Here is a 27230-nt window from a genome sequence, read left to right on the forward strand (position 1 = left end):
AATACAGTTAACTTTACTTTAGAAACCTAATTTTGGTTTAAAAGCTTGTTGAAATTTATAATAACTTCAGAAAACACGTAACTCTCTTACACAACTAACAATATTCTATAGCACATGATCAAAAAAGAAACACATTACAATTGTGTAGCAAATCCAGAATTAAAGTATCATCTTTTCTATTTATCCCCACTAAGAAAGCTATTTGCAAGGATGCAGAGACAAGAGAGTGCCTCAGAAAGCTTGTCTACAACAATGATGCTTGTCTTGCAATGCCAGAATCATTTCTAGAGCATGCCACTTTCATGGCACACTGATATAGAAAGTCTTAGTAAAACCAAATTATTCCTAATACATTTTTAGCACTGAAGGTGAGGCTGACTTTGCTAACTCATGTGCAGCCAGGCTGACCACATTAATGTGGATGTGCTAAAACCAATGCTACCTGTGTGTGAAAGCACCTTTGAGTATCTTAACTCTTTTTCTTGGCTGTGTTTTTGTAAATTTGCTCCAAGTCCTGGTTTACCTCTCAGCTTTCCTCTAACTTACATTGTATTTAGCTTTCTCCTCTTAACCACTGAATTCTTCTTCTGTACCTCAAGAAGGCCTTGAAATCCCCCTTTCTTCCAAGAAGTCCCCTTGACTTGTTGGAAGAGTAGCCCTTGAACCACCTCATTTGTGTATGGGGTTTTTATGTGCCTACCCTTCATTCTCTCAGCCATAAAAGCACTTACTTGTCCCTATTTTGCTTAAGTTTTATTATCCTCTAGTACTTATATGCTCCCTGAGCTGTGTCACTGATGGAGGGACAGCAGAAAGCATGTTTGGCTGGGAGGAAGAACTGCCATGGGTAATTTAAGGAGTGATGAAGCTAGACAACTCTCAGGGACGCATCCTGCCCTGGTGGTCTTAAAAGCCACCAACCTCTTTCTTAAGCCCCGACCTCCTAATCTGTGAAATGGACGTAATACCTTCTAGCTCATAAGGTTGTCACAAGGCTATTGGGAGGCTAAATGAGGTAATCTGGTATAATGCCTAGCATATGGTAAGCCCCCAACAAGTAGAGAATTAGCAGAACAGCTGATAAGTGCTTTCTGACAATGATTAGACATGTATAAGGTAAACTACAATTTAAGTAATTATTTTGCACATTAAAACTAGACATAAAAAATTATATAGCTAATGAAAATGTAGAAATAAAGACGCTTGAGAAAAAAATGACAACTAAATTACATCTTGTATTAAAGATACATTCTTTATTGGACAAATGCGCTGTAGTAAATATTTAAAATAATACAAACATCCAGGACTGTAGATTTGTAATTTAGTTCATCATCATGTTAGGTGCAATAGTTAACATGCTTAGGAGAGACAATGTTCTGTGTATTACTTAGTAAGTTTTATCAAGCACATTTGTAAAAATTAAACAATGCTCAAAATTAGAACTTCCAGTTACTATGATTTCCCCCATACACCAAATGAATAAACATAACAACACTGACTTATTCCAAATAATGGATACTGTATCTGGCGATTTGTACTCTAAAATTACTTGTATTAGTAAAGATATTAATTTCAGCCTTAACAAGGGATTCTATGACACCCATAGAAAAATTTGAGAATCCTAACACACAGCCAATGGGTAAGAGAATTACTCAGTTTTCTGAGTAAATGGTATGGTAAAATTAGGTAGGGAAAGCTGCCTTTGAAAGAGGTCATGGTGCCCTGTGCCTATGCTGGTAAACGAAGTCAGCAGCGAATGTAGGACAAATGGCACGAGTTTCATCAGCAGCTCCTACTGCCTGGTAAGAGAGGAGTGTCTGAATCTTCAGAAAACACAGATTACGCCAGAGCAATGTTCTTTTAGCTACTGAGCAAGATACTTCAAATGGTAAGGAGCAGTGGAGAGAAAAGAAATTGCTGGAGGGGAAGGAGTGAACAGAGGTGGGCAGGAGTGTCAGCTGTCACCAGGGGGCCTGGCTTGTTCTTTAAGAGGCAGTGAAGGCTGCAGCTATTTCCACCAGCATCTATTGGGGTATCTAAGCTCTATCACAGTAACAAATGGGTCCTAAGGGGCAGGCATGCATTGACATGAAAAAAACACTTTAGGAGTGAGTGGGACAAAGAAAACCTACACTGAAAGGTGTTTAATGTTTATTAGCTCAGTGAGAAATAAAAATGAGGCAGCAAGACACAAAGTTAACTCATGGACATCTGGATCACAAATAATTTACACCAAATATAACATTTTCTTAGGCAAACTGCAAATTTTCTAAAATTCCACTTGAATTAGGAGAGTTAGAGGTATTTGTAAAAATGACAAAACAAGTTATTGCTTGGGCATTTCAAACTGGGTCATTTTGGTTGAAATAAAACATACAAACATCTTTCTAAGCCGCCAATTTGGGGAAAAGAGAAAGAGTACAAACCTAATGCTTTGTATGCTAATACCTTTAGGGCACTTAATAAAGTGATAACAATTATTACTTTTTATCTTTCAAATGCCCTTTTTTTTTTGGCGGTATTTATGTTTTCATCATAGTTGAAGAAGCAGCTTGGAAACAGGTGAGCTGCAAGTGCATGCTACTCTTGAACTTGTTCAGCAACTCTTCCAGTAACCTGTAGGGAGGAAAATCTATTTTACAACCTGGCAGAGTGAACGTTGCCTAGCAACTTAAGAAAACATTCAGGGGAGGCAACTGCTCAGCTTGAGCTTCTGCTTGTTGAAGTTATTTACTTATTGATTCTTAATAACAGAAGTAAATTAGTCAAAGGAGCTAGTCAAAAGGATTATGTATTTAAGATTTTTTTTTTTAATTTTTTTTGACAGAGATCACAAGTAGATGGAGAGGCAGAGAGAGAGAGAGAGAGAGAGAGAGAAAAGCAGGCTCCCTGCTGAGCAGAGAGCCCCATGCGGAACTCGATCCCAGGACCCTGAGATCATGACCTGAGCCTAAGGCAGCGGCTTAACCCACTGAGCCACCCAGGCGCCCAAAAGGATTATGTATTTATATACATATCTATATTTATAATATAAAAATCTCCCACCTATCTCCTTTCCCTAGAGTAATTAGATTTCTTCCTAAAATATCATAATGCTTGGGCTTGTACTTTTTTACATTCACTTTTTAAAAATTTAAAAATACTAAAATGTACTTTTTGGTATACAGCTCTATGAATACTGATAAACACATATTAGCAACCTAATTGCCATAATAGGGACACAGAATAGTTCTATCACCCTCCAAATCCTCTTGTGCTGCCCCTTTGTGGCCACCTTTCTCCTTTCTCTAACTCGTAGGTAGTTACCGGTCTGTTGTCTAGCTCCTCCTATTTTGCATTTTTGTTTTGAACAAATATTGGGAGAGAGGTAAACTGAAGTGGTGAATTAAGAACCAGAAGAATCAAGGTCAGTTCTAACTCAGTGGGCAAACTATACTAGTACTTAATAACTGTTTTCTTTAACTGGTTTGATGTGTAATTTAACTTTAACTGGTTTGATGTGTAATCTGGTTCAGATGAAGGAAAGAAGTGGGCTTAGTGATACTGGAGTCAAAAGATTATTTCGTGGGTTTAACAATGCTCAAAATTAGAACACTGTCTCCTTGTGACATTTTCCCAGCCTCACGTGTTCTCTCTGACCTCTGAGTTTTCATAACACTCACCTATGCAAAATCACAGAGCCTATACCATGGTTTTTATGTCTGTAGACTAAGCAGCCAAATGCAAAGGCAGGTGGACTTCAGTTATTGTTAGTGGAGAAGCAAAGACCTACAATGTTTCCACTACCTCAGTTGAGGGTAGGTTGAGCTTTTATGAAATTTGCCTGGCCTGCATTTTGTCTCAGGTCAGAATTTCCTGTTTTATGAGTAGCAGAGTTTAAATTCTGGTCAAGACCATTAACATAGAGTTAGTGAAACATAAACAATTTCATTTTGTCATGTGTACAAATTTACTTTATGACTTTAAATTATATAAAGGAAAAATGTACATTGCTGGGCTACTCAAAGGAAAAAAATCAAGTCCTGCATTTTACTGGCTTTTTATATTTCTCTTAGTATTACCTTCTTAAAAATGTAGGACAATAACATAGTTTACAGAGTCAAAATAAACTTTCTTAAAATGTTTTCTGTATTAGTCACTTAAAACAAGAACTAATTTCTAAACTGCCGTAAACCGAGAGAAAAGATTTTACCTTATTCTGTCACACTGGAGACAAGCCAGGTACAGCCAACATAATGCATACTATAAAGGGCTATTAAGTAGTGCTTTTCCTTAAGTCCAAATCATCGTCTATTCGAAAAGTACTTTTAGGTAACAAAACCTTGAAAACAGCATACAGAACTTACTTTTTATCTGCTCCACTTGAAAGCTGAGGCAGGGCTTCCAAAGCCTGTTTAAAACTAGACCTGGTACACAGAGAAGCAACATTTAAATTAAACATTTTATATTTCTAAGGGGAATAAAGAGCATCATTAAAAATTCTTAAGCATATCTTAAAATATAAAGAAACCAGTATAAGCCAGTGAAGCACGTAGAAATATGTATGAGACAAAGTAAAAGTGAAAAACAATAGAAAAAGTAAAAGTAAAAGTGAGGGTACAGGGTATAGTTCCCAGGCGAAGGCCTTGTAGGAGTAGGGTCAGAAAAAACTCAACTAGGAAATGAAACAGAACTTGAAAAGCTAAAAGAGAGAATGATTTTGACAAAAGGATGCTACTCATGGTACATGAGAGCTTAATGTGACCATGTTCAATTTTGAAAAAGTCTTTTCAAAACAAAACTGAACTATTAAAGCAACTGGTAAGAAAGGAAGGAATGAAGTAGAAATAGGGATGATTTTAATGATCATTAAACAAATGGGGACATTTATAGTATTGAAATATACAGGGCCTGATTTACAGCCAATATCTTATATTAATTAAATATAAATATAGGATTATTATTAGTATATTTAAAATTTGTAGGATAAGTGGAGATTGACTGATTTTAATTTAACATACTTTCTTTTCATGAAAACCTAAAAAGGTGTGAATTTAAAAAGCCCACCAACTTGGTATGCTTAACTTTTTTAAAGTAGGAAGTACCAGAGAAGCTACCGAATCAAATAAAAAGCCTTTTAAGGGAAATTATTTGGTAATAACTTATACTGGTCATTAATGTATAATTTTTTAACTTCTCTTATTCTTTTATAATTTGTTGTCTAAGGGTAAAGAAATAAATGTAATTATTCTTGACTTTAAGGTAGTCTTTGATTTTGTATTATAAAAATGGATCCTCATCAGTATACTAGCAAACATACTTTTGGGCATGTTTCTCAAACAAGGGGCAAATATCACAGCAACAAATAGACTACAAAGTCCCAAATGGATTAAAAAAACTGATAGTGGAAAGCTTTAGTTGTTCCCAGTTAGGACAAGGGATAGGTTATAGGGCATAGCCTAAGTGTGGGCACACTTAGTTTCCTTTCCAATATAAAACTGACTTTCTTCTTTCCTGATGTAGAGCAGAGTCTTTGCTGTTATCTCCCCTATCATCTTAAACCTCTTCTCAATTAATCAAAAGAAATCTAATTCTATTCTTTATTTTTACACTATGACAACAATGATGATCATGAAGATGATATCACTGATTATTTGTAGTGCACCAACAGTTTAGAAGGCAACTTGGCATATCTTCTAATTTACTTCCCCCAAAACTTTGCCTAGAGAGTATTTATTATCTTTCTTTCATGGATGAGGAACTTAGGCTCTGAAAGTTTAAATTAATAGGAATAAATATCCAGGTACTTACACAAAGCATGCACCCATATAAGCTTTGGACTAAGTGGAGTGCCCTCTATCACCCATTATTTAATATTTTATGTAGAAAAATTAAGCATGGGAAAGGTGTGACTAAATAACTAACATGGGAACCATCTAGAAATGGCTTCTTGTCAGCCATCATGAACGGAATAGACTCTAACTTCATTCGTTAGGAAAACAATTAGAAGTCTCTTCATATGTAATAAACACAGTAAAACTGATGGCATAAGCCATATCATCGAAAGCTGGAAATGAGTAAGTATATCAAACAAAGTGTCCTTAAACATTTTACTTGTATGGTACTTGGATTACCAGGCACATTAGCAATATAACCTAGTATTTCCTAGGTACTTTGACAATAGAGTAAACAATTTTGTATAGGTAAGTAGTTAGTAATATTTTAGTTCACCTACCGATATTCTGATGATAGGAAATCCTGACTTTCATTCAAAACAGCTAAAAATTATCATCAAATTTCCACTACAAAATTTTGTAGAGAAACCACAAGGCTTCCTCTTATGCTGATATTTACAATGCTTAAACTGTCCCTCAGAGTCTGCTATGAATAGATTAAGACTCAATCTTTCTTCTCCTTTTTTCAAGAAGTATGTAATGCTCTGATATATCATTTATGAGATTAAGATTTATTTTACTGAATGAAAAACATAAAATCATATTAAGTCTTTTTTCCTTTACATTATGCTACAAAGAACCAGTATTAGGAATTGTTGGCTTTTTATGCTTTTCAGCTAAAAAATTAATCAAATATAAACTTTATCACATCACAATCATGAGCGTTCAGTCTGATCAGTTAATCCTTACAAAGGATTTAATAGACTAATAAGCTTTATTTTATTTTTATATGTTCAGTTAGCCAGCATATAATATATAAGCATATAAGTTTTTGATGTAGTATTCAACAGTTCTTTAGTTGCATATAATTGTATTTTAATGTATTTTAAGCACTCAAAACAAAACATTTAGCATCTCACTTGCTTTCAGGTGTCAGGTGAACAGCAACAGTATCCCTCAAAGCACAGATTTCAAGGCGTGCCTAAACATGAGAAAAAGATAATGTGACCCTAGGGAACTGCATCAATTATTAAATTGAAACAAGTGATGGACGGACAGTCTCCAGCCTGTTTACTGCAGGGATAGGGTTGACAGATTACCACTGGCATGCAGCTATCCCCCACCTGTCATGGTGACTCTTAATTATGAACAGACTTTCTAAAACACTCCAAATAAATCAGCTATGACAAAATATTCTTTTGCTGAAAATTAACTTAGAGTCAAATATGACTATGTGAAGGCAGGGAGTCAGATATCTTGTTATAAAAAGGTTCAACCTATGGAAGGATTTTCCAGAAAGCTATATTTACTACCTAACCAGTAATTCTTTCCTTTAGTTTGCCTGTGAGAAGAAGCAAAATTTGAAACACTGTGTCTGGATTATTGTCCATGCAACAGATTTAAGAAAATGCACTGGCTTACTTCCTTATACCTATGCCCTTTTGGGCATACTGACTTTATTCTAAAAGGTTAAAATAAAGTTCTACAGATTTAATACAATGTCTATTAAAATCACAGCTGGCTTTTGTTTCTTTGGTGATTGTTTTTTATGAAAATTGACAAGTTGATCCAAACAGACAAAACCATCTGAAAATGAATAACACAGATAAATGCTTTCTGATATAAACTTTTTATAAATCTATAGTAATTAAGACAGTGTGGCACTGCTAACTGGACAGAAACTGAATAGTAGAACAGAACTGAGTGTCCAGAAATAAGTCTTGCGATCAACAGATTTTGACAAGGGTGCTGAGACCATTCAATGGGGGAAAGAACAATTTCTTCAACAAATAGTGCTGGGACAACTGGATTTCCAAATGAAAAAGACTGTACTTGGATCCCTTCCTTAACACAAAAACCAAACTCAAAATGGATGATAGGCATAAATGTAAGGGATAAAACTATGAAATACATAGAAGAAAACAATAGTAAATCTTTGTGATGTTAGGCTAGGCAAGCCTTCTTAGACATCAAAAGTACAAGCAAAAAAGAAGGAGAGGAAGATGTCAGCAGAGTAGGAGAACCCTAGGCTCACCTTATTCCACGAATACAACAAGGCAACTATTAAATCATCCTAAATACTCAAGAAATTGATCTGAAGACTGGCAGAACGAACTCCAAAAATAAAAGTAGGGAAGAGACCACATTGAAGAAGGTAGGGAGTATGGAGATGTGGTTTGGGAGACAGATTGTGGTCACCATGGCCACAGAGAAAGAAGAGAAACAGGCTAGCACACATGGGAGTGTACAGGGAAAATAAATCTCCATAGCAATTGGCTTGGAAAGTAAGAGGGCCCAAATTTCATGAGCTCTTACAACTAAAGCTTGGAGTGTTAAAGATCATGGGAATTGGAAGACGGCAGCAGAGTAGGAGTACCCTAGGCTTACCTCATCACATGAATGCAACTACATTAACTATCAGATCATCCTAAACACCCCAGAAATTAACCTAATGACTGGCAGAACAAGCTCTACAACTAAAGGTAGGGAAAAGGCCGCACTGAAAGATAAAAAAGAACCAATTAGATGTATTTTTGGAGACACATCTTGGCTGCTTCAGTGGGGAAGGAGCTGCAGTTATAAGTAACTGTATGTCTAACAAGATAATCTGACAAGAAGATATAATAATTCTATATATCGATGCTCCCAAGAAGGATGAGAGATAAGACTAGCTCATATGAGGAAAACAAATCCTACAATAGACAAGATTAGAAACATGCCTGATGGAATGCACAGTAGGCTGGAAAAAGCAGAGGAATTAATGACCAAGAAGACAGAGTAATGGAAAGTAATCAAGCTGAACAAAAAGAGGAAGGGAATTATGCAAAATAAGAATAGACTTAGGGAACTCAGAGATGTCATCAAACATAGTAATATTTGTATTACATGAGACCAAGAAGAAGACAGAGAGAAAAGGGAGCAGAAAATTTATTTGAAGACATAGTAGCTGAAAAATTCCCTAATCTGGGGAGGGAAACAGATATCCGGATCCAGGAAGCATAGACAACCCAAAACAAAATCAACAAAAGAAGACCATGCCAAGATATGCTGTAATTAAACTGGCAAAATACAGTGATAAAGAGAAAACATTTAAAAGCATCAAGACAAAAGAAGACAGTAACATAAAAGGGAAACTCCATAAGGCTAGCAGGGGATTTTTTCAGCAGAAATGAGGCAGGCCTGGGGTGGGGAAGGCAGTTAACTGTCTGCCTTCTGCCCAGGTCATGATCTCAGGGTCCTGGGATTGAGGCCAGTGTTGGGCTCCCTGCTCTGCAGGGAGACTGCTTCTCCTTCTGCCCCTTTCCTCTGCTCATGCTCTCTCTCTCTAATAAATAAATAAAAACTTAAAAGAAGAGAGAGAGAGAAATGTGGCAGGCCAAAAGACAGTGGCATGATATATGCCAAGTGCAAAATAGGAAAAATCTTCAGCCAACAATATTCTACCCAGCAAGGCTATCATTCAGAATAGAAGTAGAGATGTGGAGTTTCCCAGACAAAGAAAAACTGAAGGAGTCCGTAGCCACTAAACCAGCCATGCAAGAAATAGTTAAGGAGACTCTGAATGGAAAGGAGAGACCAAAAATGGCAGTATGAAGGTAGGAAACACGAAAGCAGTAAAATAAATAATTCTTGTAAAAAATGAAGTCAATGAACTCATTAAAAAAAAAAAAAAAGGATGTGACGTATGACATCATATGCCTAAAATGCGGGGAGGGAAAGAGTAAGGAATAGGTTCAAACTTGAACAACCATCATCTCAGTATAAACTGGTATATGCACAAGATGTTATATAAACATATTGGTAACCACAAACCAAAAAGCACTAATAAATGTGCAAAGAATAAAGAGAAAGAAATCCAATTACATCACTAAAGAAAACCACCAAACCATGAAAGAAAGAAGAAAGGGTCAGATAAAATCTTCAAAAAAACAACCACAAAACAATAAAATGTCAATAAATACATATCTATCAATAATTACTTGAATATAAATGGACTAAATGCTCCAATCAAAAGGTTGATATCCAGAATCTATAAAGAACTCCTCAAACTCAACACACACAAAACAGACAATCATATTAAAAAAATTAAAAATAGAACTTCCCTATGACTCTGCCATTGCACTTCTGGGTATTTACCCCAAAGATACAGATGTCATGAAAAGAAGGGCCATCTGTACCCCAATGTTTATAGCAGCAATGGCCACGGTCACCAAACTGTGGAAAGAACCAAGATGCCCTTCAACTGACGAATGGATAAGGAAAATGTGGTCCATATACACTATGGAGTATTATGCCTCCATCAGAAAGGATGAATACCCAACTTTTGTAGCAGCATGGACGGGACTGGAAGAGATTATGCTGAGTGAAATAAGTCAAGCAGAGAGAGTCAATTATCATATGGTTTCACTAATTTGTGGAGCATAACACATATCATGGAGGACAGGGGGTGTTAGGAGAAGGGAGTTGGGGTAAATTGGAAGGGGAGGTGAATCATGAGAGACTATGGACTCTGAAAAACAATCTGAGGGGTTTGAAGTGGCAGGGGGGTGGGAGGTTGGGGTACCAGGTGTTGGGTATTATAGAGGGAACGGATTGCATGGAGCACTGGGTGTGGTGAAAAAATAATGAATACTTTTTCTGAAAATAAATTAATTAAAAAAAGAAATGTAAAAAAATATATATTTAAACAAAACAAAAAAAAAGGAAAAAAAATGTATTAGAGTGGGAGATGAACCATGAGAGACTGGACTCTGAGAAACAAACTGAGGGTTTTGGAGGGGAGAGGGTGGGGGGTTGGGAGAACCTGGTGGTGGGTATTAAGGAGGGCACATATTGCATGGAACACTGGGTGTGGTGCGTAAACAATTAATCTGGAATACTGAGAAATAAAACAACATTTAAAAATGAAAAAAAAAAACAGTAACAACAACAGCAAAACAAAAACAAAAACAAACCAACCTATCTACCCTAAAGGAACTAGAAAAAGGACAACAAACAAAACCTAAAACCAGCAGAAGGAAGGAAATAATAAAGACTAGAGCAGAAAAGAATAATATAGAAACTAAAAAAAAAAAAAAAAAAAAAAAAAGAAAGAAAGAAAATGAACAGGTCAATGACACCAGGAGCTGGTTCTTTGAAAAAATCAATAAAACAGACTTATAGACAAAAAAAGAGAAAGGACTCAAATAAATAACATCACAAATGAAACAAGAAATAACCAACAGCACAGAAATACAAACAATTATAATGAAATATTATGAAAAAACTATATGCCAACAAATTGGACAACCTTAAAGAAATGGATAAATTCCTAGAAGCAGAAACTACCAAAACTGAAACAACTCCTAAAAAGCAATACCAGTTGGCTTCACAGATGAATTCTACCAAACATTTAAAGAAGAGTTCATACCTATTCTTCTCAGACAATTCTAAAAAACAGAAAAGGAAGGAAATTTCCAAATTCATTTATGAGGCCACCATTACCTTTAAACCAACATAAGATAAAGACATGACTAAGGAGAACTACAGGCCAATATCTCCAATGAACACACATAAAAATCTACAAGAAAATACTGGCAAACAGAATCCAACAATACCTTAAAAAAGTCATTCACGATGATCAAGTGAAATTCATTCCTGGGTTGCCAGGGTGGTTCAGTATTTGCAAATCAATTAACATGATACAAAACATCAATAAGAGAAAGGATAAGAACCAAATAGAAAAAGAACATATAGACATATAAAAAAAGAACATATAGACATATAGAAAAAGCAAGTGACAAAGTGCAATTTCCATTCATGATAAAAACCCTCAACAAAGCAGGTTTACAAGGAACATATCTCAACATAATAAAGGCCATATATGAAAAACCCACAGCTAACATCACCATCAAGGAGGAAAAATTTGAGAACTTTTCCTCTAAGGTCAGGAACAAGACAAGGATGTTGACTCTCACAACTTTCATTCAACATATTACTGGAAGTCCTAGCCAGAGCAATCAGACAACAAAAAGAAATAAAAGTAATTTAAATCTGTAAGGAAGAAATAAAAATTTCACCATTTGCAGATGATACGATACTATATTTAGAAAACCTGAAAAATTTCATCACAAAACTGCTAGAACTCACGAATTCAGTAAAGTGGCAGGGTACAAAATCAAGGAACATAAATCTGTTGCATTTCTATATACTGATAATGAAGCAGCAGAAAGAGAAATTAAATAATTGATACCATTTACAACTGCACCTAAAATAATAAGATACCTAAGAATAAACTTAACCAAAGAGATGAAAGACCTATACTCCTAAAACTATAAAACAATGACATAAGAAACTGAAGATGACACAAAGAAATGGAAATACATTCTATGCTCATTGATTGGAAGAACAAAAATTGTTAAAACATTTATACTATCCAAAGCAATCTTCACATTTAATGCAATCCCTATCAAAATACCAATAGTATTTTTCACAGAGCTAGAACAAACAATCCTAAGATTTGTATGGAATAAAAAAATACCTAAAAAAGTCAAAGCAATCCTTAAAAACAAGAAAGCTGGAGGCATCACAATTCAGGACTTCAAGTTATATTACAAAGCTATAGTGGTCAAAACAGTATGGTACTGGCATAAAAACAGATAATGTAGCTCACAGAACAGAATAAAACACCCAAGAAAAACCCCACATCTATATGGTCTGTTTAATATTCAACAAAGCAGAAAAGAATATCCAATGAGAAAAAGTCTCTTCAACAAATCGTGTTGAGGAAACTGGACAGAAACATGCAAAAGCATAAAAGTGGACCATTTTCTTATACCTTATACAACTTATACAACTCGACAGCCAAATACCAAATAATCTAATTAAAAAATGGGCAAAAGACATGAACATTTTTCCAAAGAAGACATAGATATGGGCAATAGGCACATGAAAACATACTTAACATCACTCATCATCAGGGAAGTAGAAATCAAAACCTCACAATGAGATATCATCTCACACCAGAATAGCTAAAATCAACAACACAAGAAACAACAGATACAGAAAACAAACCTTCTTGCAACGATGGCGAGATTACGGAAAGCAGCAGAGAGGTTCTTCAAAAAGTTAAAAATAGAACTCCCCTATGATCCAGTAATTGCACTATTAGGTATTTACCAAAGAATACAAAGATACTAATAAAAGGATAAGTGTACCCCTATGTTTTTGTGGCATTATTTTAAAAATAGCCAAATTATAGAAGTAGCCAAAGTGTCCACCAATTGACGACAGATAAAAAAGATGTCTCACACACACACACACACACACTGGAGTATTATTCAGTCATAAAAATGAATGATATCTTGCCATCTGCAATGACATAGGTAGAGCTAGAGAGTATAACACAAAGTGAAATAAGTCAGAGAAAGACAAATGCCATAGGATTTCAATCATATGTGGAATTTAAGAAACAAACAAAGGAGCAAAGAAAATAAAAGAGGAAAAAAAAAAACCAAGAAATAGACTCTTATGTAGAGAGAACAGACTGTTGGTTACCAGAGGGGAGGAGGTGAGGGAAGTTTAAATAGGTGATGGGGATTAAAGAGTGCACTTGTGATCATAAGCAGTGGGCTTTTGTATGGAAGTGCTGAATCACTGCATTGTACATCTGAAACCAATGTAACACTGCATGTTACTATACTGGAATTAAAATAAAAACTTAAAAGCAACAAAAGAAAAAAACTGATAAATTAGACTTCATCAAAATTAAAAACTTTGTATGTGCTGTCACCTATAGCTTCATAAAAGTAAAAAACAACCCAAAGAATGAGATACCACTTCACACACACTAAAATGGCTAGTATCAGTAAGACAGATAGTAACAAGTATTGGTGAGGATGTGGAGAAACTGGAATTTTTATATATGGCTATATATATATATAGAAAGTAAAATGGAACAGTCAGTTTAATATCAGTCTGGCACTTCATCAAAACATTAAGCATGGAAATTTGAGTTGGGTGCTTTCGATGAGGGTGATACAACACCCCATTAAGAACTTGCTCACCCGGATGCCTGGGTGGCTCAGTTGGTTAAGCAGGTGCCTTCAGCTCAGGTCATGATCCCAGCGTCCTGGGATCGAGTCCCACATCGGGCTCCTTGCTCAGCAGGGAGTCTGCTTCTCCCTCTGCCTCTGCCTGCCATTCTGTCTGCCTGCGCTCGCTCTCTCCCTCTCTCTCTGAGATAAATAGATAAAATCTTTAAAAAAAAAAAAAAAGAACTTGCTCACCAACCCAAGGAAGAGATCAGGAAAGATTTGTGCTGGACAGATTCTTTGAATACAGGCTGGGCTGAACAGGTATTCCTTTTAGTGGTCACCCTGTTGCAGCTAATCAGTAACCAAGGGCCATGTGACTATTGCTCACAGAAACCCAAATAGGCAGGTGATGCTGTGGTGACTTCCGATAGCTCAGAAGTGTTCCAGGGTGCACCTTGCCTAGATCGCAATTGATATATTCAGCTATACATCCCCTCAACCACCTCTCACCAAAGTGACTAGGGGGAGGAACACCCAACAGAGGAAAAATTCAGAGACTGTGCCCTCTCCCTCAGAACTACTGGATATGGACATAAACAGTATGTCGGAAAGTGAATTCAGGGTAAGAATTATCCAGGCAATGGCTAGGTTGGAGAAAACCATTAGTGACAACATAGAAACTCTCAGGGAAGAAGTGAAAACCACCCAGGAAGAAGTTAAAAATGCTACCAAATGAGATCCAATCTAATATAATCTAACTTCTCTAACAGCTAGGGTAACCAAGGCAGAAGACAGAATTAGTGATCTAGAGGACAAACTGATAGAGAAAAAGGATCAGAAGGAGGCGAAACGATGAAAACAGAATTAGGGAAATAAATGATGCCACAAAACATTCCAACATCAGAATTATTGGGATCCCTGAGGGGGTGGAGAAAGAAAGAAGACTAGAACATAGAGTTGAACAAATTCTTGATAAAAATTTTCCCAAACTGGGGAATGGAACCAGCATTCATGTCCTAGAGTTTCACAGAAAGATCACCCCAAGATCAATGAATCTAGAAAACCTCAAGGCACTTGACTGTGACACTGATGAGTCATAATTTTAGAAAAGAGCTCCTGAGGGCAGCTAGAGGGAAGAGATTCCTTATGTACAGAGGAAGATCCAACAGAATAACATCACACCTGTCCACAGAAACCACGCAAGGCAGATAGGGCTAGCAAGACATATTCAGGGCACTAAATGAGAAGAATATGCAGCCAAGAATACTTTATCCAGCAAGGCTGACACTCAAAATGGATAGTGAGGTAAAGAGCTACCAAGACCAGCAAGGTTCAAAAGAGTATGTGACCACCAAGCCAGCAATACAAGAAATATCATGGGGGGGGGGGGTTCTATAAATGAAGAAAGAACCCAAGAGTGACATAGAACAGAAATTTATGGAGAAAATCTATATAAACAAGGACTTCACAGGCAACATGATGTCAGTAAAAATGTATCTTTCAATAATCACTCTCAATGTGAATGTCTTAAATGCTCCCATAAAAATGACACAGGGTTGCAGATTGGATAAAACGACAGGACCCATCTATACACTGTCTACACAAACCCATTTGGAACCTAAAGATACATCCAGACTGAAAGTAAAGGGATAGAGAAGCATCTTTCATGCCAATGGGTCTCAAAAGAAAGCTGGGGTAGTGATTTTTATATCAGATAAATTAGATTTTAAACTAAAGACTGTAGTCAGAGATACAGAAGGACACTACATCATTCTTAAAGGGTCTATCCACTAAGAAGATCCAACAATTGTAAATATTTATGCCCCCAATGCGGGAGCAGTGAACTACATAAGACAACTGTCAAGATAAAGAGTCATACTGATATGAACACATTTAATAGCAGAGGATCCTGTTACTCTCAGTAATAGATGATCCAAGTAGAAAATCAATAAGAAACAAGGGCACTGAAAGACACATTGGACCAGATGGACCGCATAGATACATACAGAACATTCCACCCTAAAGCAACAGAATACTCATTCTTCTCAAGTGCACATGGAACTTTCTCCAGAATAGACCACATACTGGGTCACAAATCAGGACTCAACCGATGCAAAAGATTGATATTATTCCCTGCATATTCCTGAGAACTGGAACTCAACCACAAGAAAAAGTTTGGAAGGAATTCAAACACCTGGAGGCTAAGGACCACCTTGCTTAAGAATGCTTGGATTAATCAGGAAATCAAAGAAGAACTTAAAAAATTCATAGAAACCAGTTGAGAATGAAGACACTTCGGTCCAAAACCTATGGGATATGGCAAAGGCGGTCCTAAGGGGGAAATACATAGCCATCCAAGCCTCCCTCAAAAAAAATGGAAAAATCCAGAATACACCAGCTCTCCTTATACCTTAAAGATCTGGAAAATCAACAACAAATTAGGCCAACCCAATGCACGAGAAGGAAAATAAGATTAGAGCAGAGATCAATTAGATAGAAACTAGAGATACAACAGAACACATAACCGAAACTAGAAGCTGGTTTTTTAAAAGAATCAGTAAGACTGATAAACCACTGGCCAAACTAATCCAAAAGAAAAGACAGAAGACCAAAATTAATTGAAATTATGAATGAAAATGGAGAGATCAAGATTAATACCAAGGAAATAGAAACAATCATCGGAAATTATTATCAGCAGCTATTTGCCAAGAAATTCAGCAACCTAAATGAAATGGATGCATTCCTGGAAACTTATGAACTTCCAAAACTCTATCAGGAAGAAAATGACAACCTGAATAGACCAATATCTAGTAATGAGATTGAAGCAGTGATCAAAAATCTCCCAAAAAAAACAAAGCTCAGGACCTGATGGATTCTCTGGGGAATTCAACCAAACATTCAAAGAAGAAATAATACCTATTCTCCTAAAGCTGTTTCAAAAAACTGAAGCAGAAGGAAAACTTCCAGACTCTTTTTAGGAAGCCAGCATTACCCTGAATTCCCAAACCAGACAAGGACCCTATCAAAAAGGAGAATTTCAGAGCAATATCCCTGATGAATATGGATGCCAAGATTCTCAACAAGATCCTAGCTAATAGGAGCCAACAGGACATCAAAAAGGTTATCCACCATGACCAAGTGGGATTTATCCATGGGATGCAGGGGTGGTTCAACATTCGCAAATCAAGCGATGTGACGAAACAAATCAGTAAGAGGTAAGAGAAGACCCATATGGTCCTCTCAATTGATGAAGAAAAAGCATTTGACAAGATACAGCATCTGTTCCTGATTAAAACCCTTCAAATACATAGGGATAGAGGGAACATTCTTCAACTTCATAAAATCTACCTATGAAAAACCCACAGTGAGTATCATCCTCAATGGGGAAAAGCTGACAGCCTTCCCTTTGAGATCAGGAACTCAAGGATGTTCACGCTCACCACTGTAGTTCAACATAGTACTAGAAGTCCTAGCAACAGCAATCAGACAACGAAAAGAAATGAAAGGTATTCAAATTGGCAAAGAAGAAGTCAAACTCTCTTCGCAGATGACATGATACTTTATATGGAAAACCAGAAGACTCCACCCCCAAATGACTAGAACTCATACAGCAATTCAGTAATGTGGCAGGAAATAAAATCAATGTACAGAAATCAGTTGTATTCTTATGCACTAACAATGAAAATATAGAAATGGAAATTAGAGAATTGATCCCATTTACTATAGCACCAAGAACACAAGATACCTGGATCTGTACTTGAGAAACTACAGAACACTCATGAAAGAAATTGAAGAAGACACAAAAAGATGCCATGCTCATAGATTGGAAGAATAAACATTGTTAAAATGTCTATACTGCCTAGAGTAATCTATAATTTCAATGCCATCTCGATCAAAATTCCACTGGCATTTTTCAAAGACCTGGAACAAACAATCCTAAAATTTGTATGGAACCAGAAGAGACTCCAAATTGTTAAGGAAATGTTGAAAAAGAAAAACAAAACTAGGGGCATCATGTTGTCTGATTTCAAGCTTTACTACAAAGCTGTGATCACCACGACAGCATGGTACTGGCACAAAAAGAGACACACAGACCAGTGGAACAGAGTAGAGAGCCCAGATATGGACCCTCAACTTATGGCCAAATAATCTTCAACAAAGCAGGAAAAAATATTCAGTGGAAAAATCTCTTCAATAAATGGTGCTGGGAAAATTGGACAGCTATGTGTAGAAGAATGAAACTCAAACATTCTCCCTTACATCATATACAAAGATAAACTTGAAATGGATAAAAGACCTCAATGTGAGGCAGGAATCTACCAAAATCCTAGAGGAGAACATAGGCAGTAACCTCTTCGACACCGGCCACAGCAAATTCTTTCAAGACATATCTCCAAAGGCAAAGGAAAACAAAAGCAAAAATGAATATTTGGGACTTCATCAAGATGAAAAGTTCCTGCACAGCAAAGCAAACAGTCAACAAACAATAAGGCAACCCATGGAGTGGGAGAAGATATTCACAAATGACACTACAGACAAAGGGCTGATATCCAAGATCTAAAAAGAACTCCTCAAACATCCAAAAACAGATAATCATATCAAAAAATGGGCAGAAGACATGAACAGACACTCATCCAAAGAAGAGATACAAAGACATACAAATGGCTAGCAGACACATAAAAAATATTCATTATCGTTAGCCATCAAGGAGATTCAAATCCAAACCACAATGGAATACCACCTTACACCAGTTAGAATGGCCAAAATTAACAAGATAATAAACAGGAAGTGTTGGAGAGGATGTGGAGATTCCTTAAGAAATTAGAAACAGAGCTAATGTATGACCCTGCTATTGCACCACTGGGTGTTAACCCCTAAGATACAGATGTAGTGAAAATAAGGGCCATCTGTACCCCAATGTTCATAGCACCAATGGCCACAGTCACCGAACTGTGGAAAAAAAACCAAGATGCCCTTCAACAGATGAATGGATAAAGAAGATATGGTCCAGATATACAATGGAGTATTATGCCTCCATCAGAAAGGATGAATACCCAACTTTTTATCATAATGGATGGGACTGGAAGAGATTATGCTGAGTGAAATAAGTTAAGCAGAGAAAGTCAATTATCATATGGCTTCACTTACTTGTGGAGCATAAGGAATAACACGGAGGACATTGGGAGATGGAGAGGAGAAGTGATTTGGGGGAAATCGGAGTGAGAGACAAACCATGACAGACTATGGGTTCTGAGAAACAAACTGAGGATTTGGGAGGGGAGGAAGGTGGGAGGTTGGGTGAGCCTGGTGGTGGGTATTATGGAGGGCATGTATTGCATGAAGCACTGGGTGTGGTGCATAAGCAATGAATTTTGGAACACTGAAAAAAATAAAATTAAATTAAATCAGGAAAAAAAAAGATTAGACAATGGGTAGCCATTTGATCTAGGAATTCCCCTTCTAAGTACATACCCAAGAGAAATTAAAACATATAAAAATTTTTATGTGAATGGTCTTATTAGGTAAAAAGTAGAAATGACATGAATGTCCACCAAATGAGAAGCAGATAAAGAAACTGTGGTATATTTATACAATGAAATATTACCCAGTCATCAAAAGAAATATTACCCAATCATCAAAAGAAAAAAAAAAAAAGAAAATACAATGTAATATTACCTAATCATCAAAAGAAATCATCAAAGGAATGTACCGGTACATGCTACAACCTATATGAACCTTGAAAATATTATGCTAATAAGTAAAAGCAGCCAGTCACAAAAACCCATATCCATATGCTTCCAGTTATATGAAAGTTTTGGAATAGGCAAATCATAGGGACAGAAAAGTCATGAAGGGGCATCTGGGTGGCTCAGTCAGTTAAGCACCTGACTTCTGTTCAGGTCATGATCTCAGGGGCCTGGCATGGAGTCTGGCACTGGGCTTCAGGCTTCAGGCTCAGCTCTCCCTTTCCCTCTGCCCCTTCCCCTGCTCATGCTTTTTCTTTTTCTCTCTCTCAGATAAATAAAATATTTAAAAGGAAGGAAGGAAGGGAGGAAAGGAGAGAGAGATTAAGGGAGAAAGAAAAGAAAAAAGAAAAGAAAAGAAGAAAAAAGAAAAGAAAAGAAGAAAAAAGAAAAGAAAAAAATGAAAAAAAGTCATAAAGACAGAAAGCAGAATACTGCTTGTTTGTGTCTGGGAAGGGAGGTTAGAAGGACAATGGAGAGTGGCTGTTAATGGGACCAAGGTTTCTTCTTAAGGTACAATATTCTAAAGGTGACTGTGTTGATGACTGCACAACTCTTGTCAGCATAGTAAAAACAACAACAACATTGAACTGTGTACACTTTTTACCTTATAGTCAACACTCTATGGTGGATAAGTTACAGCTGCATAAAACTTTTAAGAATAAAAAAAGGTAACCTAAAGCTTAAACTTCTTGCAAGCTTGAAAAAGTGAGACTTTACATACAGATCAATTGTCTTCAGAGCTTCTGAATGAATGAGGAAACCCACAGCATACATTCTCTACCTTTGAACTGGTATACCCACCATATGTGTGCTGCTCAGGAGACTATTCAAAGAGACAACATTTCTTCTCCATGAATGCATAAAACATTAAACAATGGCAGGTGTTTTAAATAAGAGTTAATTAGAAATTCTATAACCAATACAGTGAAACTTTTTCTGTTTGGAAAGCAGTTGTTTCGTTTCATTTTTCAGTGCCTTAGAAGCATAAAAAATAGTGTGTAAGTAAAAGCATATACATGGCAGTTTGTCTCTATTATTTATACTGTAGTATATATAGAAATAGATCTACACAGAGAGTATCAAAAAAGAAAGAGTAAGGTAGAAGTTTCCTTTTTTTAAAAGATTTTATTTATTTGACAGAGAGAGACACATGAGCGAGCAGGAGTGGAGGTGGGAGAGGGAGAAGCAGGCTTCCTGCTGTGCAGGGAGCCCAATGTGAGGCTTGATCCCAGGACCCTGGGATCATGACCTGAGTGGAAGGCAGACACTTAATGACTGAGCCACTCAGATACCCCTAGGTAGAACTTCTAGTTGAATGCTATAGAAAGATTACATCACTGTAAAACTAATCTTCGTGCCCAAATTTTATTCAAAGTAATAGGTGTTTTAATTAATCTATGACTTATGTCAACTATAAAAGCTGTCGTTATTTATAAAATACACATAGAATTGTACACCAGAAAATGTCATGTTAAAATATGAGCTAAAATCACCAAACTATCATCGCACTCCTCTCTAAACTGGCTCTCAGGAAGGCTCTGAAGATTGGTGCACTGGCCCTTTTGTTTTTTTTCTTCAAGATTTTATATAGTTTATTTGTCAGAGAGAAAGAGAGCACAAGCAGGGGGAGAGGCAGACAGGGAGAAGCAGGCTCCCCGCTGAGCAAGGAGCTGGATATATAGGACTCGATCCCAGAACCCTGGGATCATGACCTGAGCTGAAGACTGATGTTTAAACCGACTGAGCCACCCAGGTGTCCCAACGCACTGGCTCTTATGTGAGTAATTATTGCAGGTTAACCTGTAATACCTCTAAGTTATTTGCTCAAAAGAAAATAGCCTAACAGCGATTCTCAATGGGAGAGGCTAAAATGGGGTGGGCGTTAGATATATCTGAACTTTTCCAAAATAGAAACGACTGTCCAAGTCCTAGGAGGCCAATAGTCTCATGGACATGTATATACAAAGAAGTTCTCCAGCTAAATCTGATATCTCTTCCCAGCCCTTCCCTGCTAGCTTTGAGAGAATTTGGCCATTAGGCTCCTCCCTATTTAATCTCAAACATTCAGAGAAAAACACTATCCTGAGACGTTTTCCTTCATAGATAGTTTTATCTGTTCGAGAATTTCATGTAAGTGAAAACCATACAGTATGTGAGCTTTTGTGTAAACCTTCCTTAACTCAGCTGAATGCTCCTGAGATTAATCCAGGTGGTACCAGTAATCTGTCCTCTTTAATGCTGAATTATATTTGGTTACATGAACATGTCACAGTTTATTCTACTGATCAATTCCTGGGCTGTTTCCAACTTTTGGTCATTATGTTTTTAGTCCTCTTGGTTAAATACCTAGGATTGGAATGGCTGGGTCATACAGTATTTTTAGGTGTTTTTAGTTTTGTTTTGTTTTGTTGCAAGGGCTTTTCTTGTCACTGTACTATTTTACACTTTCAGCAATGCGCAAGACCTCTAGTTTTTTTTTTTTTTTAATTTTAGTTTTTCAGTGTTCCAAGACTCATTGTTTATGTACCACACATACATGCCCTCCTTAATTCCTACCACCAGGCTCACCCAACCCCCCCAACCCCTCCCCTCTAAAACCCTGTTTGTTTCTCAGAGTCCACAGTCTCTCGTGGTTCATCTCCCCCTCCGGTTTTCCCCCAATTCACTTTTCCTTTCCTTCTCCTAGTGTCCTCCATGTTATTCCTTATGTTCCACAAGTAAGTAAAACCATATGATAATTGACTTTCTCTGCTTGACTCATTTCATTCAGCATAATCTCCTCAAAAAATTGAGATAGAGCTACGCTATGACCCTGCAATTGCACTACTGGGTATTTACACCTAAGACCTCTAGTTTCTTTTCAGTCTTGCCAACACTTGGTATTTAAGCTTTTAATTTTCTTCATTCTGGTAGATGTGCAGTGGCATATTATTATAGTGTTAATTTTCATTTCTCTGATAACAAATGATGCTGACCATGCTTTCATGTACTGATTAGCCATTCTGACTCTTCTGGAAATCAAATTACATGTATGCTAGACTTTTTGACATTGTCCCAGGTCTCTGAAGTTCTATTTATTTTTTTCCCAGTGTTTCTTTCCTCTCTTCTTCATATTGGGTAACTTCTGTTGATTTACAAGTTCAATGACTTTCTCTTTTATCCTGCCTAATCTGCTTTTATTCACATCTAGTAGACTTCAAAAAATTCATATATTGTATTTTTCCATTCCAGAATTTCCATTTAGTTCCCTTTTTTTGTTTTTTCTGCTGAGATTTCCTAACTATTCATTCATTATGAGCATGAACAGTCTCTTTTTTAACATCACTGAATGCAGTTGCTTTAAAGCCCTTGTCTTCAAAATCCAACATCTGTGTCACCTCAAGATTGGTCTCAGTTGATTTTTTTTTTTAATTGAGAGTGGGTCATATTTTCCCATTTTATTTTGTTTGTGCACTTTATGTAAGTTTGGATTCTTTCTTGGACACTGTAAGTATTATGTATGAAGACTCTGGATTCTATAATATGCCCCTGAAAAAGACTGATCTTTGTTTTTTTTTTTTTTTTTTTTTTTTTTTAGCAAGGAATTATCTTATTTGGCCTCAAATGGAAAACTCTTGGCTGTTGGGCAGCACTTCAATTCTTACTTCTTTTCTTCTAGCCTAACTGATCTGGTTGAAGTAGAATTTGACCACCCATGTGGAGTTCAGGGGTCACTGGTGATTTAGGCAGTATATACACAAAATTTGTTGCTTTTGCTTTCTGATCTCTGGAACACCTTGCTTTCCTATAATTGTGATTCTTCCTCAAGCCAAAAAGATAGCAGGTTTTGTGAAGTTGTAGTCATCCCTTGGCCTTCCTTCAGGCTAAAAGATGTAAAAAGTGAAAAATTCCTCAAGTGCCATTTCTTCAAAATCACTCACTAATGGTCATTCTCCAGTATCTTTAGGTTTTTGTTTTTATACTTTTTATTTTTCTACAGTATTCAAGATTATAGTTGTTATCGGTAGGAAGATGGCCTGAGAGAAACTTCCTCAGCCACTATAGCAAAACTGTCAGTACTTTTAAAAAATACATTTGCAATGCTCTAGGATCACTGCAGTTTACAGGTACCAGGTAAATCTGCCATATTGGTGCATATCCTGGATGCTTTCAATTTGGTTATATACATACTAAGAAGTATCTGGTTTATAGAAGTTACATTTGTTATTATAATTATGTAATTTTAATAACTATAACATAAACCAATGGATTATGAGTACAAAGGGACTGTTGTCATTTCTATGAAAACTGCCCTGATTGGTTTCAAACCAATTTTTAAGATTTATTAAGTTGCTAAAAATTTCCTGTTGAAACTGAATTTAGTGAAGACAGTGATAAACTTAAAAAAAAAAAATCACAAACTTTAGAAGGAATCTGCATTCAGATAATTTCACAAGAGTCATTAAGGTCTTGCTCTATTCTAAAGAAACAGACACTCTAAAACTTTTAGACAATGAATGGGGTATGGCTTATATAAAAGATATGATGACAGATGATAAATCAGCAGATACATAAAAAACAACCTCCAAACCTGTCTGTATATCATAAGATTGATGACTAAAAATATATTTGTATGTTTTAAATGAAATAAAAGTTCAACATGGAACTGAATTATTTTGGTACCTGTAATGCTCCATTTTTGCTAAAGGATGAAACACACTGCATTAGTCGACTCAGCTCTTCGGAAACTGCTTCGACCACCTTGGATAGAACTCGAGGTACCAATTCTTTGGAAATAGTGAACACCTGATGGAAGGGTTTAAGGTAAGAAGAAATAGTGCATTATGGGAACATTTCCTAACTTGAATTTGTTAAAAACAAAGAAATGCACAAAACAAAATAACTCAAAGGTCTTCTAAGTCATATTTTTAAAGGATCATAATTATGAATGAAAGGAAGATATACTTAAGTTGTATTAAGTGATTCATGCCCAAACTAATCCTCTTAAAATATATTGGCAAATATAATTCTGAAAGGTATTGTTGATGTTGACAAAGTAAAAATAGTTTCAAAGATTTCTTCTTCTTGCCTTTTTCACAAAATGAAACATTATTTCTAAAGAGAAAACTGTAGAAATAAAAATATACTGTGTCAGTTTTTTACCACATTTAAAAGAAAAACATACTGGGCCAGACTCTTAGATTAAAACATCATATCATATTGGGCACTTTATTGTGTACTGGACAACAAAAGTTCCCAATTGGGGACAATTAAGTCCCCAATTTTACTATTTGCTGAATTTAATATGTATTTCCTTTCATTTGACATAAAATATTTTCAAAATTTGAATTTTGGTATATTCAGGCTAAGAGTTATTATATTTGAAAATGTGGTAAAACATTTTACTATGCTGATTTATAAATTTGTCAGGTTAAGATCAGGTAGGAAATACTAAATAATAAACATTATGAATGAAATTCTACCTTCAGTCACTGAGATAAATTAAAAGTTTATCTTAAACTAATTTAAAAAATTAATATTGGAAAACCCAATACAAATCATGGTTACTGATAGTGAACATTAATAATAGCTGCTTCTTTGAGAATTACCATGATCACTAAAAATGCCTACATATTTTGCAATTCTTCTGACTACCACCTGTTCATCTACCACAGAAATGCTTTCACTGACCGATGATTTAATTTTATAATCTAATTTTACTGAAAGCTAACATAATAAGAAAGCATTTGTAGATCTTTGGAAAATCATGATAAAATAATTTTAAAATGTATGTGATAAATTCTTGCTAGAGTTCAATCATATATAAACTTTATAGAGGAATGTATGTTTTTCTTTATTAAGAAATGAAAACTATAGGGGCACCTGGGTTGCTCAGTCATTAAGCATGGGCCTTTGCTTCAGGTCATGATCCCCGGGTCCTGGGATGGAGCCCCACATTTAGGCTCTCTGCTCAGTGAGAAGCCTGCTTCTCCCTCTCCTACTCCCCTTGCTTGTATTCCCTCTCTTGCCATCTCTCTCTGTCAAATAAATAAAATCTTTTTTAAAAAAATGGAAACTGTAACATACTATATTTCTCTTTCTGCTTGAGTTACTTCAAACCTAGAGACAAATTTAGGAAGCATTCTCTTGTTTCCTTTGGTTACTCTTTTGTTTTAGCCTGCATTATCCATTTTTCCAGTTTACCTCGATAACCTCTGATAATTTTGGATGAAGACAGTGGTATAAACTAAATACACTTATATCAGATATATACAGCTTAAAAGGCACTCAAGCAACAGTAGAAATTATCTAATGATAACCTCTTTGCTGGGCCCCATTTTATCTGGTCATCCATCAGTCTATGAGCTATAACAACTCTGAAAGTACTGGCAAAGCAGTGAGTAATGGATTGTGAAATTATAGAATAGGTAGTCATAGGGGTGATAATGGTGATAGCTATGCCTCTTTTGATGTTCCTTAGAAGAGTCCTTCTAAGAAGGATGTTAACAAAGGAGGTTAATGTGAAGTTTAAGATGATAATGCTTTAAGTGAGGACAACTTTTAGCAAGAACCAGAGGCATCAACATCTACATGTACCTAAGTCAGTTACTGATAGGAAACCATGCACCTGCTTCCTAACCTCAGTGTGCCCTTTCAGCCTATCTTTCTAACAAGTCTAGTTTTTTGGAATCCCAGCCACTATGTAAGAGCACATTGCTACACAAATAAGACAACAGTGCTTATTTGTCTCCTAGTTAAAAAGAGGTTAATGAATTTTCCAAGACAAGGGATTTAACGTACCTTTCATCTTTTCAATCTCTCTTCTCCTTACCTTTTGAACACTAATGAATTTAGTTTTTTTTTAATATAATTTTTTATTTTTTATAAACATATATTTTTATCCCCAGGGGTACAGGTCTGTGAATCACCAGGTTTACACACTTCACAGCACTCACCAAAACACATACCCTCCCCAATGTCCATAATCCCACCCCCTTCTCCCAAACCCCCTCCCCCCAGCAACCCTCAGTTTGTTTTGTGAGATTAAGAGTCACTTATGGTTTGTCTCCCTCCCAATCCCATCTTCTTTCATTTATGGGGGGCTTAAGTGGGTACGAGAAAAATAAATGAATTTAGTTTTAAACACACACAATTTCAGAAAAAAAACTCTCAGAGTTAAAAAGCACACATGTGTTGAGTGTGATTGTGTGTGCATGTATGAAAGTAGAGTTGTGTTTTATTTATACTCAATATATATTCTGAAGGGAAAAAAAGACTACCATATAAACCATCAAATTTGCCTCTTTTTCTTTTTTTCCAGTTATCCATATTTCTCAGGAACACCTAATGATAGCTTACCTCTGCATGCACAGCAATTATATTCACCAATGCTTCTTTTAAATAGTTTCTGACACCTGAAATCAAAATGAGGGAGGGAAAAAAGGCATTTAATGGAAACAAGCTACCCATCTCCCTTGATGGCATTACTGTGCACTATATGTACTACTGCTTTAGAATTTTCTAAGGAGAAACAGAAAGTAACACTACCACTGTCTAGTTCCTTTTGAGGACCAAATGGTAAAAGGACTATTTTCATACAGGTTAAAAAAAAAAAA

General features: G+C 36.1%; 1 protein-coding gene across 1 annotated transcript in view; it reads right to left on the reverse strand.

Moving 5' to 3' along the window:
* Window positions 1-1233: 1233 nt before the first annotated feature.
* EXOC2 (exocyst complex component 2) overlaps window positions 1234-27230 on the reverse strand; it is a 283158-nt gene continuing 257161 nt past the window's right edge. The window contains exons 24-28 of the mRNA XM_045089602.1: window positions 26974-27029; window positions 24298-24420; window positions 6794-6855; window positions 4347-4406; window positions 1234-2616 (exon numbers count right to left, since the gene is read on the reverse strand). Of these exons, the coding sequence (XP_044945537.1) occupies window positions 2523-2616; window positions 4347-4406; window positions 6794-6855; window positions 24298-24420; window positions 26974-27029 (395 nt within the window). The 3' untranslated portion in view covers window positions 1234-2522. The remainder of the gene's footprint in view (window positions 2617-4346; window positions 4407-6793; window positions 6856-24297; window positions 24421-26973; window positions 27030-27230) is intronic.

Source organism: Mustela putorius, unplaced genomic scaffold (assembly GCF_011764305.1).
Source record: "Mustela putorius furo isolate JIRA1106 unplaced genomic scaffold, ASM1176430v1.1 tig00000117_pilon_pilon_pilon, whole genome shotgun sequence".
NCBI lineage: Eukaryota > Metazoa > Chordata > Mammalia > Carnivora > Mustelidae > Mustela > Mustela putorius.